The 18,891-nt window shown below is 45.1% G+C and overlaps 1 protein-coding gene across 1 annotated transcript; it reads right to left on the reverse strand.

The window, feature by feature from the left end:
- Window positions 1–1,988: 1,988 nt before the first annotated feature.
- LOC122927126 (C3a anaphylatoxin chemotactic receptor-like) lies at window positions 1,989–18,578 on the reverse strand. Its single transcript, XM_044278709.1, has 2 exons — window positions 18,517–18,578; window positions 1,989–3,587 (listed from the first exon to the last, which is right to left on the reverse strand). The coding sequence occupies exon 2, from the start codon at window positions 3,575–3,577 to the stop codon at window positions 2,555–2,557; it is 1,023 nt and encodes a 340-aa protein (XP_044134644.1). The 5' UTR covers window positions 3,578–3,587; window positions 18,517–18,578; the 3' UTR covers window positions 1,989–2,554.
- Window positions 18,579–18,891: the final 313 nt, after the last annotated feature.

The raw sequence follows: 18,891 nt of genomic DNA on the forward strand, positions 1-18,891 counted from the left end.
AAAAATATCACATGACCTAACGCCTCAGGTGAACATTGTAAAAAAAAAAACTAACACCTTTTTGTCACCTAACATCATTTAAAGTGCAACACAAAAGCGATCAAAAAGGCATATGCCCCCCAAAATAGAACGAATCAAACCGTTATCTCATCCTGCAAAAAATTATCCCTTACCTAAGACAATCGGTCAAAAAATAAAAAAGCTATGTCTCTCAGACTATAGAGACACTAAAACATCTTTTTTTTGGTTAAAAAAATTCAAGTATTGTTTTATAGTGAAATAAATAAAAAGAAGCATACATATTAGGTATTTCCACGTCCGTAATGACCTGCACTATAAAAATATCACATTATCTAACTCCTCAGGTGAACGCTGTAAACATAAATAAATAAAAACTGTGCCAAAACAACCAATTTTTTGGGTTACCTTGCCTCATAAAGTGTAATAATGAATGATCAAAAAATCATATGTACCAAAAAATGGTACCAATAAAAATGTCAACTCTTCCTGCAAAAAACAAGCCCCTGCAAAAGACGATCGGCAGAAAAATAAAAAAAATATGGCGTTCAGAAAATGGAGACTCAAAATATTTTTTTTTTCAAAAATGCTTTATTCGGTAATACTGAAACAAACAAATAAAGTAGACATATTTGATATCATTGTGTCTATAACAACCTGCTCTATAAAAATAGCACATGATCTAACCTGTCTGATAAACGTTGTAAAAAAAAAAAACAGTGCCAAAACATTTTTGGGCTATTTTGCCTCACAAAAAAGTAATATAAAGCAATTGAAAATAATATGTACCACAAATAGTACCAATAAAACTGTCACCTTATCCCCTAGTTTCCAAAATGGGGTCACTTTTGGGAGTTTCTACTGTAGGTGTCCATCAGGGGGCTTCAAATGGGACATTGCATCTAAAAACCAGTGCAGCAAAATCTTCCTTCCAAAAACCATGTGGCGTTCCTTTTCTTCTGTACCCTGCCGTGTGGCCATACATCAGTTTAAGACCACATGGGGAGTGTTTCTGTAAACCTCAGAATCAGGGTAATAAATGTTGAGTTTTTTTGGCTGTTAACCCTCGATGTGTTAAAAACAAAAATGGATTCAAATGGAAAATGTGCCAAAAAAGTGAAATTCTGAAATTTCATCTTCGTTTTTTTAATTCTTGTTGAACACCTAAAGGGTTAACAAAGTTTGTAAAATCTGTTTAGAATACCTTGAGGGGTGTAGTTTCTAAAATGCGGTCATTTTTGGTGGTTTCTATTATGTAATCCTCAAGTGACTTCAGACCTGAACTGGTCCTTAAAAAGTGGGTTTTGGAAATCTGAAAAATTTCTAGATTTGCTTCTAAACTAGACATGCATTTAAAGCAAGTAATACATGACTTGTCTTTACTGTAAGTTATATATTATTTATTTGAAACACATCAAAGCAAAGTCTCATAACTGCATCATATCTGACACAGGATATCAGGTCACATTATGCTTTGTGACCCAGAAGTTACTTTACCAAATGATAGAACAATTTACCTGCAAATACACAATGATTATAGAAGCATGAGCATTGCATTTTACATATGTATTTATTCTTGCAATTAATGTACAATTGAAAATGTCACAATTTATGATGAATCCCGAGTATGTAAGTTAAGACAAGAGTAAGGGCTGTTTCACACGAGCGGATGCCGTGCGTGACATCCGCTGCGTGAATGACAGCCAAGACCCGATGCGGACAGCAGAAGCACGGAGCAGTAACATGACTGATAATGCTCCGTGCCTCTCTGTGATCTCTTTACTACAAAATCACAATGACAACTTTATCTCACTGTGATTTCGTAGTAAAGAGATCACAGAGAGGCACGGAGCATTATCAGTCATGTTACTGCTCCGTGCTTCTGCTGTCCGAATCGGGTCTTGGCTGTCATTCACGCAGCGGATGTCACGCACGGCATCCGCTCGTGTGAAACAGCCCTTAGGGTTTTCATGTACATCATATTTCTTATGAGGCACAGCAGATAATCATTTACTGGGGTTTTTTTTTTTTTGTATAAGGGCTTATGCACATGGACGTGATGGCTCTGTGCCTGTGCTGCGGACCACAAATAGCAGTTCGCAATGCATGGACACTGGCCGTATGCACTCTGTGCTGCGGATGCAGACCGTTTGACTGGAATGGGTCTGCGATTTACAAGATACAGGCAAAGATAGGACATGTCCTATATTTTGCTGTGTGGAGGCACGGACCTGAAACGGAAGCGCTTCGTAGTGTTTCTGTGGGCTTCTGATCCAAGCCTTCACTCAAAGATCTTTGGTCTCAGCTTGCAGATTGAGGACCCATCCAAGTCAATGCATCCTCAGCACACAGTGTCCACGGCCAGTGCCTGTATATTGCAGACCCGTCATTTGCAGTCCACAAGGCGGGCAAAGAACTGCATGAGCCCTAAGAATAAAGTTCTGCCAGTCCTTGGACTGTGGCTGATATTGCAGTATTCATCTAAATGTTTCTAAGATGCAATACAAGACACGGGCATGGTCAAGAGTGGTGATATTCATAATGCCGAGGAATCTTCTTTTCTAGCTCTCTCCGTTCTGTTAGGTATTTCCTCATCGTCATCTAGATCATACTGTGCAGTCATTGCACTTTCCATTTTGTGTCGTAACGTCAGTCCTTTAACGTCTGAGCTGAGCAAGACATAGATGATAGGATTTAGACAACTATTAAAATAAGCAAGGCACAAACATATTTCTTCCTTGAGAACATTCTTCCATGGACTCGCATCAGTCTTGTCAATATTTGGTGTTACAGAAGTCATGTGAAAGGGGAACCAACAGACGAAGAAGCAAATTACCAGAGCAAGGATCACTTTGAATGGCCGATTGGACTTTTGCCATCTTTTCCTGGCTCTTATTTTGAAGGCCACAAGACTATAGGAAACTAAAATGATGGTAAAGGGCAGTGCAAACATAAAAATGAATCTGGTGATATGCTTTTCCCTAGGCTGTTCAAGATAGTCACTGCCTATGAGAAAACGCTTTACAATACATTCATACTCAAAAAGACCTTCCAAATGATAAACTTCATACAAGAAGCCACTCAGAAGGCAGAACACCCAAATAATTCCTGAAATAAGACGGGCTGGTTTTATCTTTCTGTGTATCCTGGTCCAAAGCGGCCACATGGTGGACACACAACGGTCAAGACTGATGACCATCAGGAAATAGACACTAGTCAACATGTTTAAAGACAGCATGAAAAAACGTATGAGACATAACGTTAAACTCTGTGTCTCTAACATTGGAGAAGACCATTCTGCAACATATAAAAAAAGGAAGAGACAAGATATGAAATCGGCAACAGCCAGGTTGAGGAACCAGACAGAGCTGACACTTTTCATCTTAAATCCGGTAATCCAGATGACTAAGCCATTGCCAATGATTCCCACAATGGCAGTGATGGTAAACACAACTATACGTGATATATCAAAGTAGTGCAGCAGCTTCAAGTGCAATTCCAGTTCAGTTATCCAAGTCTCTTCAGTGAAGCCCCGGTCATTGTCTTCATAATCCTCCATGAGTTTCCTCCTGTACAAGGACAAATTAGTGATAACATTTAAGGCAAAGTGTGTGGTCAGATATAGCTATACGAGGTGCAGAAATAGCAGTTGCATTAGGGTTCTGGTACTTGATGGAGCCCAAAGACTTGTCTGCCACATAACAAGACATCAGAATGATAAATCACACACAGTAGGTTAGGATTATTGTTTTCATTGCGGCCCGGGAGTTTCAAGTTACCACTTATGAAAAGTGAAGATAACTATTATTATAGTATTAAAAGCAACACTTATACATTGAGTTTGTATTGTATTCCATGTATTCTATGATAAAAAATAAATAAAAAATATAATTGGGTTTACAACTTCTGCAGCTTCTATGTTTCCCAGTACGTAGGAGGTTGCAGAATACCATCCACAGTGAAATCCATCCGATTAGCTCTCTGGCTTGGTGTCCAGCCCACCTCTCTACTCATGGATAATCTTTTAAGCTTATTTATGACCAAACCAAAGTTAACTTTGATTTAGTGAAATCAACTTAGAAGACTGTTCAGGAGTAGGGATGAGCGAACTCGAACTGTATAGTTCGGGTTCGTACCGAATTTTGGGGTGTCCGTGACACGGACCCGAACCCGGACATTTTCGTAAAAGTCCGGGTTCGGTGTTCGTCGCTTTCTTGGCGCTTTTGTGACGCTTTCTTGGCGCTTTTTGAAAGGCTGCAAAGCAGCCAATCAACAAGCGTCATACTACTTGCCCCAAGAGGCCGTCACAGCCATGCCTACTATTGGCATGGCTGTGATTGGCCAGAGCACCATGTGACCCAGCCTCTATTTAAGCTGGAGTCACATAGCGCCGCCCGTCACTCTGCTCTGATTAGCGTAGGGAGAGGTTGCGGATGCGACAGTAGGGCGAGATTAGGCAGATTAACTCCTCCAAAGGACTTCACTTGATTAATCGATCGATCTGCAGCTGTGCATCATTGAGCTGCTGAAATTCAAATGCTCACTCACTGTTTTTAGGCTGCCCAGACCGTTTGTCAGTCACTTTTTTCTGGGGTGATCGGCGGCCATTTTGTGTCTTGTGCGGTGCTGCGACCAAGTGCATCCAAGCTGCGACCAAGTGCATTTAACCCTCAATGGTGTGGTTGTTTTTTGGCTAAAGCCTACATCAGGGTGAAGCTGTCACACCAAGTGCATTTAACGAGCAATAGTCTGTTCATTTTTGGCCATATACTAAATCAGGGGCAAGCTGCGCCTGTCACCAAGTGCATTTAACCCTCAATGGTGTGGTTGTTTTTTGGCTAAAGCCTACATCAGGGTGAAGCTGTCACACCAAGTGCATTTAACCAGCAATAGTCTGTTTATTTTTTGGCCATATACTACATCAGGGGCAAGCTGCGCCCGTCACCAAGTGCATTTAACCCTCAGTAGTGTGGTTGGTCAAGCTGTGACACCAAGTGCATTTAACCAGCAATAGTCTGTTCATTTTTTGGCCATATACTACATCAGGGGCAAGCTGCGCCCGTCACCAAGTGCATTTAACCAGCAATAGTGTGGTTATTTTTTGGCCATATCCCAGTCTAATTCTGTCACTAAATCCATACCGGTCACCCAGCGCCTAAATACTAGGCCTCAAATTTATATCCCGCTAAATCTCTCGTTACCGCTGTCCTGTTGTGGCTGGGAAAGTTATTTAGTGTCCGTCAAAGCACATTTTTTGTTCTGGGTTGAAATACAATTCCCAATTTAGCAATTTCATAATTTAGTGGTTCCTGCTATATCAGAGCTATTTGAAATCTATCCCTAAAAGGGTATATAATATTCAAGGTGCACATAGGGTCATTCAGAATAACTTCACACACACCCGCTACTGTGCATTTCCAAGTCTAATTCTGTCACTAAACCCATACCTGTCACCCAGCGCCTAAATACTAGGCCTCAAATTTATATCCTGCTAAATCTCTCGTTACCGCTGTCCTGTTGTGGCTGGGAAAGTTATTTAGTGTCCGTCAAAGCACATTTTTTGTTCTGGGTTGAAATACAATTCCCAATTTAGCAATTTCATAATTTAGTGGTTTCTGCTATATCAGAGCTATTTGAAATCTATCCCTAAAAGGGTATATAATATTCAAGGTGCACATTGGGTCATTCAGAATAACTTCACACACACCCGCTACTGTGTATTTCCAAGTCTAATTCTGTCACTAAACCCATACCTGTCACCCAGCGCCTAAATACTAGGCCTCAAATTTATATCCTGCTAAATCTCTCGTTACCGCTGTCCTGTTGTTGCTGGGCAAGTTATTTAGTGTCCGTCAAAGCACATTTTTTGTTCTGGGTTGAAATACAATTCCCAATTTAGCAATTTCATAATTTAGTGGTTTCTGCTATATCAGAGCTATTTGAAATCTATCCCTAAAAGGGTATATAATATTCAAGGTGCACATTGGGTCATTCAGAATAATTTCACACACACCCGCTACTGTGTATTTCCAAGTCTAATTCTGTCACTAAACCCATACCTGTCACCCAGCGCCTAAATACTAGGCCTCAAATTTATATCCTGCTAAATCTCTCGTTACCGCTGTCCTGTTGTGGCTGGGAAAGTTATTTAGTGTCCGTCAAAGCACATTTTTTGTTCTGGGTTGAAGTACAATTCCCAATTTAGCAATTTCATAATTTAGTGGTTCCTGCTATATCAGAGCTATTTGAAATCTATCCCTAAAAGGGTATATAATATTCAAGGTGCACATTGGGTCATTCAGAATAACTTCACACACACCCGCTACTGTGTATTTCCAAGTCTAATTCTGTCACTAAACCCATACCGGTCACCCAGCGCCTAAATACTAGGCCTCAAATTTATATCCTGCTAAATCTCTCGTTACCGCTGTCCTGTTGTGGCTGGGAAAGTTATTTAGTGTCCGTCAAAGCACATTTTTTGTTCTGGGTTGAAATACAATTCCCAATTTAGCAATTTCATAATTTAGTGGTTTCTGCTATATCAGAGCTATTTGAAATCTATCCCTAAAAGGGTAGATCATATTGAAGGTGCACATAGGGTCATTCAGAATAACTTCACACACACGCTACTGTGCATTTCCAAGTCTAATTCTGTCACTAAACCCATACCTGTCACCCAGCGCCTAAATACTAGGCCTCAAATTTATATCCAGCTAAATCTCTCGTTACCGCTGTCCTGTTGTGGCTGGGAAAGTTATTTAGTGTCCGTCAAAGCACATTTTTTGTTCTGGGTTGAAATACAATTCCCAATTTAGCAATTAAAAAATTTAGTGGTTTCTGCTGTATCAGAGCTATTTGAAATCTATCCCTAAAAGAGTATATAATATTCAAGGTGCACATAGGGTCATTCAGAATAACTTCACACACACGCTACTGTGCATTTCCAAGTCTAATTCTGTCACTAAACCCATACCGGTCACCCAGCGCCTAAATACTAGGCCTCAAATTTATATCCCGCTGAATTTGAATACAATACATTGGGCCAAATAATATTTTTGTTGTTGTGGTGAACCATAACAATGAGAAAAACATCTAGTAAGGGACGCGGACGTGGACATGGTCGTGGTGGTGTTAGTGGATCCTCTGGTGCTGGGAGAGGACGTGGCCGTTCTGCCACATCCACACGTCCTAGTGTACCAACTACCTCAGGTCCCAGTAGCCGCCAGAATTTACAGCGATATATGGTGGGGCCCAATGCCGTTCTAAGGATGGTAAGGCCTGAGCAGGTACAGGCATTAGTCAATTTGGTGGCCGACAGTGGATCCAGCACGTTCACATTATCTCCCACCCAGTCTTCTGCAGAAAGCGCACAGATGGCGCCTGAAAACCAACCCCATCAGTCTGTCACATCACCCCCATGCATACCAGGGAAACTGTCTCAGCCTCAAGTTATGCAGCAGTCTCTTATGCTGTTTGAAGACTCCGCTGGCAGGGTTTCCCAAGGGCATCCACCTAGCCCTTCCCCAGCGGTGAAAGATATAGAATGCACTGACGCACAACCACTTATGTTTCCTGATGATGAGGACATGGGAATACCACCTCAGCATGTCTCTGATGATGACGAAACACAGGTGCCAACTGCTGCGTCTTTCTGCAGTGTGCAGACTGAACAGGAGGTCAGGGATCAAGACTGGGTGGAAGACGATGCAGGGGATGATGAGGTCCTAGACCCCACATGGAATGAAGGTCGTGCCACTGACTTTCACAGTTCGGAGGAAGAGGCAGTGGTGAGACCGAGCCAACAGCGTAGCAAAAGAGGGAGCAGTGGGCAAAAGCAGAACACCCGCCGCCAAGAGACTCCGCCTGCTACTGCCCGCCGCCATCTGGGACCGAGCACCCCAAAGGCAGCTTCAAGGAGTTCCCTGGCATGGCACTTCTTCAAACAATGTGCTGACGACAAGACCCGAGTGGTTTGCACGCTGTGCCATCAGAGCCTTAAGCGAGGCATTAACGTTCTGAACCTGAGCACAACCTGCATGACCAGGCACCTGCATGCAAAGCATGAACTGCAGTGGAGTAAACACCTTAAAACCAAGGAAGTCACTCAGGCTCCCCCTGCTACCTCTTCTGCTGCTGCCGCCTCGGCCTCTTCTGCTGCTGCCGCCTCGGCCTCTTCCTCCGCCTCTGGAGGAACGTTGGCACCTGCCGCCCAGCAAACAGGGGATGTACCACCAACACCACCACCACCACCTCCGTCACCAAGCGTCTCAACCATGTCACACGGCAGCGTTCAGCTCTCCATCTCACAAACATTTTAGAGAAAGCGTAAATTCCCACCTAGCCACCCTCGATCCCTGGCCCTGAATGCCAGCATTTCTAAACTACTGGCCTATGAAATGCTGTCATTTAGGCTGGTGGACACAGACAGCTTCAAACAGCTCATGTCGCTTGCTGTCCCACAGTATGTTGTTCCCAGCCGCCACTACTTCTCCAAGAGAGCCGTGCCTTCCCTGCACAACCAAGTATCCGATAAAATCAAGTGTGCACTGCGCAACGCCATCTGTGGCAAGGTCCACCTAACCACAGATACGTGGACCAGTAAGCACGGCCAGGGACGCTATATCTCCCTAACTGCACACTGGGTAAATGTAGTGGCAGCTGGGCCCCAGGCGGAGAGCTGTTTGGCGCACGTCCTTCCGCCGCCAAGGATCGCAGGGCAACATTCTTTGCCTCCTGTTGCCACCTCCTCCTTCTCGGCTTCCTCCTCCTCTTCTTCCACCTGCTCATCCAGTCAGCCACACACCTTCACCACCAACTTCAGCACAGCCCGGGGTAAACGTCAGCAGGCCATTCTGAAACTCATATGTTTGGGGGACAGGCCCTACACCGCACAGGAGTTGTGGCGGGGTATAGAACAACAGACCGACGAGTGGTTGCTGCCGGTGAGCCTCAAGCCCGGCCTGGTGGTGTGCGATAATGGGCGAAATCTCGTTGCAGCTCTGGGACTAGCCAATTTGACGCACATCCCTTGCTTGGCGCATGTGCTGAATTTGGTGGTGCAGAAGTTCATTCACAACTACCCCGACATGTCAGAGCTGCTGCATAAAGTGCGGGCCGTCTGTTCGCGCTTCCGGCGTTCACATCCTGCTGCTGCTCGCCTGTCTGCGCTACAGCGTAACTTCGGCCTTCCCGCTCACCGCCTCATATGCGACGTGCCCACCAGGTGGAACTCCACCTTGCACATGCTGGACAGACTGTGCGAGCAGCAGCAGGCCATAGTGGAGTTTCAGCTGCAGCACGCACGGGTCAGTCGCACTACAGAACAGCACCACTTCACCACCAATGACTGGGCCTCCATGCGAGACCTGTGTGCCCTGTTGCGCTGTTTCGAGTACTCCACCAACATGGCCAGTGGCGATGACGCCGTTATCAGCGTTACAATACCACTTCTATGTCTCCTTGAGAAAACACTTAGGGCGATGATGCAAGAGGAGGTGGCCCAGGAGGAGGAGGAGGAGGAGGAGGAGGAAGAGGGGTCATTTTTAGCACTTTCAGGCCAGTCTCTTCGAAGTGACTCAGAGGGAGGTTTTTGGCAACAGCAGAGGCCAGGTACAAATGTGGCCAGACAGGGCCCACTACTGGAGGACGAGGAGGACGAGGATGAGGAGGAGGTGGAGGAGGATGAGGATGAAGCATGGTCACAGCGGTGTGGCACCCAACGCAGCTCGGGTCCATCACTGGTGCGTGGCTGGGGGGAAAGGCAGGACGATGACGATACGCCTCCCACAGAGGACAGCTTGTCCTTACCCCTGGGCAGCCTGGCACACATGAGCGACTACATGCTGCAGTGCCTGCGCAACGACAGCAGAGTTGCCCACATTTTAACCTGTGCGGACTACTGGGTTGCCACCCTGCTGGATCCACGCTACAAAGACAATGTGCCCACCTTACTTCCTGCACTGGAGCGTGATGGGAAGATGCGCGAGTACAAGCGCACGTTGGTAGACGCGCTACTGAGAGCATTCCCAAATGTCACAGGGGAACAAGTGGAAGCCCAAGGCCAAGGCAGAGGAGGAGCAAGAGGTCGCCAAGGCAGCTGTGTCAATGCCAGCTCCTTTGAGGGCAGGGTTAGCATGGCAGAGATGTGGAAAACTTTTGTCAACACGCCACAGCTAACTGCACCACCACCTGATACGCAACGTGTTAGCAGGAGGCAACATTTCACTAACATGGTGGAACAGTACGTGTGCACACCCCTCCACGTACTGACTGATGGTTCGGCCCCATTCAACTTCTGGGTCTCTAAATTGTCCACGTGGCCAGAGCTAGCCTTTTATGCCTTGGAGGTGCTGGCCTGCCCGGCGGCCATCGTTTTGTCTGAACGTGTATTCAGCACGGCAGGGGGCGTCATTACAGACAAACGCAGCCGCCTGTCTACAGCCAATGTGGACAAGCTGACGTTCATAAAAATGAACCAGGCATGGATCCCACAGGATCTGTCCGTCCCTTGTCCAGATTAGACATTAACTACCTCCCCTTAACCATATATTATTGGACTCAAGGGCACTTCCTCATTCAATCCTATTTTTATTTTAATTTTACCATTATATTGCGAGGCTACCCAAAGTTGAATGAACCTCTCCTGTGTCTGGGTGCCGGGGCCTAAATATATGCCAATGGACCGTTCCAATGTTGGGTGACGTGAAGCCTGATTCTCTGCTATGACATGCAGAATGATTCTCTGCTGACATGAAGCCAGATTGTCTGTTACGGGACCTCTCTCCTCTGCCTGTGTGCTGGGCCTAAATATATGCCAATGGACTGTTGCAGTGGTGGGTGACGTGAAGCCTGATTCTCTGCTATGACATGCAGAATGATTCTCTGCTGAGATGAAGCCAGATTGTCTGTCACGGGACCTCTCTCCTCTGCCTGTGTGCTGGGCCTAAATATATGCCAATGGACTGTTGCAGTGGTGGGTGACGTGAAGCCTGATTCTCTGCTATGACATGCAGACTGATTCTCTGCTGACATGAAGCCAGATTCTCTGTTACGAGACCTCCCTCCTCTGCCTGGGTGCTGGGCCTAAATATATGCCAATGGACTGTTGCAGTGGTGGCTGACGTGAAGCCTCATTCTCTGCTATGACATGCAGACTGATTCTCTGCTGACATGAAGCCAGATTGTCTGTTACGGGACCTCTCTCCTCTGCCTGTGTGTGTGCTGGGCCTAAATATATGCCAATGGACTGTTGCAGTGGTGGCTGACGTGAAGCCTCATTCTCTGCTATGACATGCAGACTGATTCTCTGCTGACATGAAGCCAGATTGTCTGTTACGGGACCTCTCTCCTCTGCCTGTGTGTGTGCTGGGCATAAATATATGCCAATGGACTGTTGCAGTGGTGGCTGACGTGAAGCCTCATTCTCTGCTATGACATGCAGACTAATTCTCTGCTGACATGAAGCCAGATTCTCTGTTACGGGACCTCTCTCCTCTGCCTGTGTGTGTGCTGGGCCTAAATATATGCCAATGGACTGTTGCAGTGGTGGCTGACGTGGAGCCTCATTCTCTGCTATGACATGCAGACTGATTCTCTGCTGACATGAAGACAGATTCTCTGTTACGGGACCTCCCTCCTCTGCCTGTGTGTGTGCTGGGCCTAAATATATGCCAATGGACTGTTGCAGTGGTGGCTGACGTGAAGCCTCATTCTCTGCTATGACATGCAGACTAATTCTCTGCTGACATGAAGACAGATTCTCTGTTACGGGACCTCCCTCCTCTGCCTGGGTGCTGGGCCTAAATATATGCCAATGGACTGTTGCAGTGGTGGCTGACGTGAAGCCTCATTCTCTGCTATGACATGCAGACTGATTCTCTGCTGACATGAAGCCAGATTCTCTGTTACGGGACCTCTCTCCTCTGCCTGTGTGCTGGGCCTAAATATATGCCAATGGACTGTTGCAGTGGTGGGTGACGTGAAGCCTGATTCTCTGCTATGACATGCAGACTGATTCTCTGCTGACATGAAGCCAGATTCTCTGTTACGAGACCTCCCTCCTCTGCCTGGGTGCTGGGCCTAAATATATGCCAATGGACTGTTGCAGTGGTGGCTGACGTGAAGCCTCATTCTCTGCTATGACATGCAGACTGATTCTCTGCTGACATGAAGCCAGATTGTCTGTTACGGGACCTCTCTCCTCTGCCTGTGTGTGTGCTGGGCCTAAATATATGCCAATGGACTGTTGCAGTGGTGGCTGACGTGAAGCCTCATTCTCTGCTATGACATGCAGACTAATTCTCTGCTGACATGAAGACAGATTCTCTGTTACGGGACCTCTCTCCTCTGCCTGTGTGTGTGCTGGGCCTAAATATATGCCAATGGACTGTTGCAGTGGTGGCTGACGTGAAGCCTCATTCTCTGCTATGACATGCAGACTGATTCTCTGCTGACATGAAGCCAGATTGTCTGTTACGGGACCTCTCTCCTCTGCCTGTGTGTGTGCTGGGCATAAATATATGCCAATGGACTGTTGCAGTGGTGGCTGACGTGAAGCCTCATTCTCTGCTATGACATGCAGACTAATTCTCTGCTGACATGAAGCCAGATTCTCTGTTACGGGACCTCTCTCCTCTGCCTGTGTGTGTGCTGGGCCTAAATATATGCTAATGGACTGTTGCAGTGGTGGCTGACGTGGAGCCTCATTCTCTGCTATGACATGCAGACTGATTCTCTGCTGACATGAAGACAGATTCTCTGTTACGGGACCTCCCTCCTCTGCCTGTGTGTGTGCTGGGCCTAAATATATGCCAATGGACTGTTGCAGTGGTGGCTGACGTGAAGCCTCATTCTCTGCTATGACATGCAGACTAATTCTCTGCTGACATGAAGACAGATTCTCTGTTACGGGACCTCCCTCCTCTGCCTGGGTGCTGGGCCTAAATATATGCCAATGGACTGTTGCAGTGGTGGCTGACGTGAAGCCTCATTCTCTGCTATGACATGCAGACTGATTCTCTGCTGACATGAAGCCAGATTCTCTGTTACGGGACCTCTCTCCTCTGCCTGGGTGCTGGGCCTAAATATATGCCAATGGACTGTTGCAGTGGTGGCTGACGTGAAGCCTGATTCTCTGCTATGACATGCAGACTAATTCTCTGCTGACATGAAGCCAGATTCTCTGTTACGGGACCTCTCTCCTCTGCCTGGGTGCTGGGCCTAAATTTATGAAAATGGACTCTTACAGTGGTGGGTGACGTGAAGCCAGATTCTCTGCTATGGGACCTCTCTCCAATTGATTTTGGTTAATTTTTATTTATTTAATTTTTATTTTAATTCATTTCCCTATCCACATTTGTTTGCAGGGGATTTACCTACATGTTGCTGCCTTTTGCAGCCCTCTAGCTCTTTCCTGGGCTGTTTTACAGCCTTTTTAGTGCCGAAAAGTTCGGGTCCCCATTGACTTCAATGGGGTTCGGGTTCGGGACGAAGTTCGGATCGGGTTCGGATCCCGAACCCGAACATTTCCGGGATGTTCGGCCGAACTTCTCGAACCCGAACATCCAGGTGTTCGCTCAACTCTATTCAGGAGAGGAGAGAAAGAGCCTGGACCCAGAGCCAGAGAGGATGTATGATGGATTTAAAGGCAGCCCGCTATGTACTGTGAAATGTAGAATAGAAGCCAAATTGTGCACACTTTTCAATTAAATCCAATTATAGCTTTATTTAAATTACAAAATACTTAAAAAATTATGCAAAGATGTCCATAGCCTTTAAGGAGCTAAAAATATTAGACCCTTCACGTCTATGCTACAATTAGACAGACCTACAATAGTGACAAAGCTTCTGCTTGTCGACCTCACAAACTACGGTTCAAAGAACAAATCCAAGCAAAATATTATCCAACACATACTCATCGGGGAAATAGATTGGTTTAGTGTGAGATCAGAACTAATTGTCTACAAAGGATCAAAATGCCGTAGGGCAAAAAAATATATAATGATGTGACTATGGGGTAGAGGGATCAGTTCTGATTGGTCCATCCTCTTTTCTAAAAAGGTGTTGAGAAACTCTGAGGGGCTGACATCTAAAAAAAAATGTTTTTAAGCAAGGAGACAATAGATTGTCCCAAGGCTCATGGAAAAATGTCTGGTCCTTCAGTTCTGGTATCAAAACATGCTGCCATAATGTGGAGAACGTTTTGTTCTTTGTTATGAGTATCACTGATTTATGTGCACTCTACCGTAATGTCACAGAAATTGGTGAAGGTTTAACTTTTCGACTCGACTACTGTAATGTCCTGTTTATTTCTCAATGACTTGTCAGGAGGTCGCTTCATTGGTTTATAATAAGAAGAACCCATTGAGATGTGTAACAATGCTTTACCTGGAAGAACCTTTTGTCTTTTGTGGTCTTGTATAAATTACAGGCTGTAGTTACTTTAGGTTGGATAAAGGCACTTATTCATCAAGTTTCCTTATTTTGCAACCTGTTATAGCTGCTGATTCAACAAAGGGAAAGTAGCGCCACCACCACCACCACCATAACTTATGCCTGTACAGTTGTAGTCAATTTAGCCTCATGGGGGTTGAGGGGAAGGGGTAGGAGATCCACACATGTCCATGAGTTGTGTGTGTAGTATTGCACATTAGCTCAGTTTGCTAGATTTAACATTGTAAGTGGGTTATCCAGGTCCTAGTGTAGTGTCCCACTACGTAAAGGTGGGAACTACTAAGGGTCAATTGGGTCATGTTGTCCCCCACCTCTTGTGGTAGATTGCTATTGTGTTTTGTATTGTATAATTCCATGTTAATTCCTGTGTACCAGGCCTGCTAGGGGTGTAGTTTCTCCTCCTAAGTGTAGAGGGAGCTAGGGAACCCCCTAGTATATATAGTTAGGCCCAGACAGCAAAGAGTCAGTTCAGTCTAGTCCAGGAGGCTAAGTAGTTCAGTCTAGCCTGCCTGAAGTCCTGAGCAAGTGAAGCTCAGAGGTTAGTCCAGGAGAAGAAGTTTCCTCCTGAAGTTATCCTGCATTTTGCAAAGTACAGAGCAGTGCCAATCTTATCCAGCCAAGTAGAAAGCTGTGGAGCAGAAGTTTATTGACAGCAAGAGGATTTATACCAGAGGAAGGTTTCCCTACCCAGGGATAAAGCCAGCTATTAGGCATACGGGCCTTGGAGAAAGCCAGACAGGATTCTGAAGAAAGTACAGCCTGATCTGTGAGTTTTATTCCCTCTGAGTTACCTTGCTAGGATTCTACCTGCCATTTATGAAAAGCCTGCCTGTTACCAAACATTCTTCATATGGAACTGTCTGAAGTCTGTGCAGTAAAGAGGAATTCTAGTTCACTACAATCGTGTGTACCTCCATTATTCCTCCTAACAATCGGTGTGCCACCGTTACCGGCACTGGCGTCACGAACTGTAAGGGATCTTGCCACAGGCACGCTAAACCTTCAACACCCAGGGCACCTCACCAATCACCCGGCCTGGTCCCTATATCTTAGAGAGTGCCCCAGAGGATCTACGTGCCAGCCTCTTCATCACTGCTGTATGCCTGCCCAGGGTATACAACAAACTGTGAGTACTAAGAGCAACCCTCGGTCTGTTAACTGACCCCCGTAACCTCTCATTCGCTTACCCTGAAGGACTGGCATACTGCACTAGATATCGATGACCTATCCTTAAATGGGTTGTCTCACTTCAGAAAATAGCATTCATCATGTAGATAAAGCTAATACAAGCCACTTACTAATGTATGGCGATTCTCCATATTGCCTCCTTTGCTGGCTGAATTCAGTTTCCCATCACATTATACACTGCCCGTTTCCATGGTTATGACCACCCTGCAATCCAGCAGCGGTGGCCGTGCTTGCACACCATTAAAGAAAAAGTACTAGCCTATGTGCGCTCCCACGTCCCGGTCACCAGAGAGCCCAGCATTTTTTCCTATAGTGTGCAAGCACGGCCACCGCTGATGGATTTCAGGGTGGTCATAACCATGGAAACAAGAAGTGTAGAATTTGATGGAAAAGTGAATCCCGCCAGCAAAGGAAGCAATATAGAGTAAGTGGCTTGTATTAACTTTCTCTACATTATAAATGTCACTAGTCAATGTGACAAAACCCCTTTAAGATGTGCTATCAATATCAGGTCATTGGGGTCTGACTCCCAGCACCCCCACTGGTCAATGGTTCACAGCAACCCCTGGAGTTGGAAACAACACCGAGGACACAGACGCAAGCAGACAGCTCCATCCACTGTGTAGTGGCCATGCCAGGGTACTACAGCTCAGCTTCCATTCAAATGGAAATGGGTCTCATTAGCTCGACCAGAAAAGATCATTTTGATGGACCCCTCAACTTTGTTTTTTATCATCAAACATATCACTGATCAGATGAATAGGATATAATGTAATACTAGAATAATGGAATATAATATTACAGAATGATTGGGAAGCGGCTTGGATAGAGAGAAGGCGAGTTAAGTTCTGTGTGGATAGATTGAAGGTCATTTACTTGGACTGAAACGGAATGTAAATCTCTTGGTAAACGACCAGTGTTATGGGTGGGCAGTAAGCTTAAAGGGGTTGTCTGGGATTTTAATACTGATGAGCTATCCTCAGGATAGGTAATCTATATCAGATTGATGGGGTCCGTCACCCGGCATGAAGGTAAGGCGCACGCAGTGTGCACGTGCCGTCTCCCGTCTCTCTTCCTGCTGCTCTATTTATGGCAAAGCAGCAGCGAACAGGAAGAGAGATGGGATGCGGCACGTGGGCACTGCGCGCACCGTCTCCTCATACAGCTGATCGGCGGGGGTGCCGGGTGTCGGACCCTCGTCAATCTGAGGGTAGGTCATCAATATCAAAAGCTCAGACAACCCCTTTATTCAAACTAATGGCCGTCTCTCAAGTAATCCGTATAGAGTTTAATAACACATTAAAAACAATTCAGATTATCTAAAAATCCTTAAAATCACAAACATGATTTAATTAATATTCTCAAACTTTTCACAGTCCCAGTCGCTCTTATATTTCCAGCTGTGGAGCTCACACAAATTGGGATTGAATCCAATTTATAAAGTGCGGTATATATAGTTCATTCCTCTCCGTTCCTATGTAATGTGTAAGTAATGCCCCTCCAACTGAACATTGTGGGATTCATCTCATAGATTTGCCATAATATAGTTAGTTGCTTCCACGCTGCCTACGATACCCCGGTTCGTCCGTTCTATCGCGTGGCCACTACTGGGTAGGTGGATGCGTGTCTAGCTTGCTTTGTGTTTCCTCCTGCTCCGCTCCCCTCTGTCTCCTGCAGATTGCTGGGGCTTGCAGTCCGTACTTGTACTCTCCGCTCGGCACGTTTGTTAGCGCATGGTGGGGAAAATCTCAGGACGCCAATCTCCACTACTTCATTACTTCACGGAATAGGCATTCAAAAATAATAGAGGTATATTTAAAATACTGCAATTTACTTCTTGTATACCAGACGCGTTTCGGAACTATAAGGGTTCCTTCCTCAGTAGTAAAAGTAATATAAAATGAGGGACCTATTGCTTCTTATATGGAGCCAATGTAACAACAAAAACTTGGACCGGACCATGAGTATTCTCTTTCTTTCTATACACACATTGTGATATTATTCCTTTCCACCTTTCTTAATTATATATTCGAATACTCGCCGCCCCAAACATTCAACATAACACAGCGCTCAAATACTGCACAAACAACAAAAAATAGCAGCAATAATCAAATAATACATAGCACAGTATGATTGTAGGTATTTTTCCGACCTTATCAACTACAGTATGTAACTATGTAGATTATCCTTGCATAAATCCATAGGAAATAGACTCAATTGGCAAATAATTGGCCCGAAGCCATCTACAAATGGGGGTGTTGTATTGTGATCCATGCTTATGTCTGGACCAACAGGATGATCTTAAGACTCTGGGTCGCCGGTGTTCAACCCTTCGTACTAATAAAAGCCACATTTCCAAAAGTTTGTCTAATTGCTACATAATATTCCACCTTATCAACTATGTAACTATAACATAGTAACATAGTACATACGGCCCAAAAAAGACATTTGTCCATCCAATTCGGCCTGTCATCCTGCAAGTTGATCCAGAGGAAGGCAAAAAAAAAAATGTGAGGTAGAAGCCAATTTTCCCCACTTTAGGGGAATAAAAAATTCCTTCCCGAGCCAGAATAACTCCCTGGATCAACGACTATGTAGATTAATCTGGGAATCAATCTGAAATAAATAGACTCAAATGGCAAGTAACTGGCCCCAAGGTCATCTCCATATAGGGGGGCTGCATTGTGGTCATTGCTTATGTCCGGACCAATAGGAGGATCTTTAAGACTCTGGATGTCCGGTGCTAATAAAAGGCAATTTTTCAAAAGGTTTTTCTAATTGCTACATAATACATGGACAAATCATTGAAAAGTACACAGAATCAATGGAAGATATCAAAATATCCCAACGGTAACTCACCTAAAAGTTTGATATTTTGAGAAAAGGTCAGTAAAGAGCCCCTTCTATCTCACGCGCTGGACGGTTCTGCTACAAATTGTACTGTATTTTTTGGTTTGTAGGAGTCAAAAACAAAAGCTAAACATGGTGATGTCCTCCTGATATGCGGATGTTAGATGTGATAGATCTGTCTTACTGATTGTGAGCAGAGAACATGACACAGAGAACAGAGAGATCGCTGTTTAGATTATGTAGCTGTACTGGTCCATACTTCCCTACTTTGCTTATTTAATGGCACTCGATAGATCTTTAACAGCAAGTTGGACTTTCAACCCCAACATGGATCTTATCAAATACATGAATTTGCTTGTACATATAGTGCCTTGAAAAAGTACT

The sequence above is a fragment of the Bufo gargarizans genome, chromosome 2 (assembly GCF_014858855.1).
Source record: "Bufo gargarizans isolate SCDJY-AF-19 chromosome 2, ASM1485885v1, whole genome shotgun sequence".
In the NCBI taxonomy this organism is placed as follows: Eukaryota; Metazoa; Chordata; class Amphibia; order Anura; family Bufonidae; genus Bufo; species Bufo gargarizans.

Coding starts and splice junctions, on each gene's coding strand:
- LOC122927126 (XM_044278709.1), bottom strand. CDS start 3,577: ATGGAGGATTATGAAGACAATGACCGGGGCTTCACTGAAGAGACTTGG.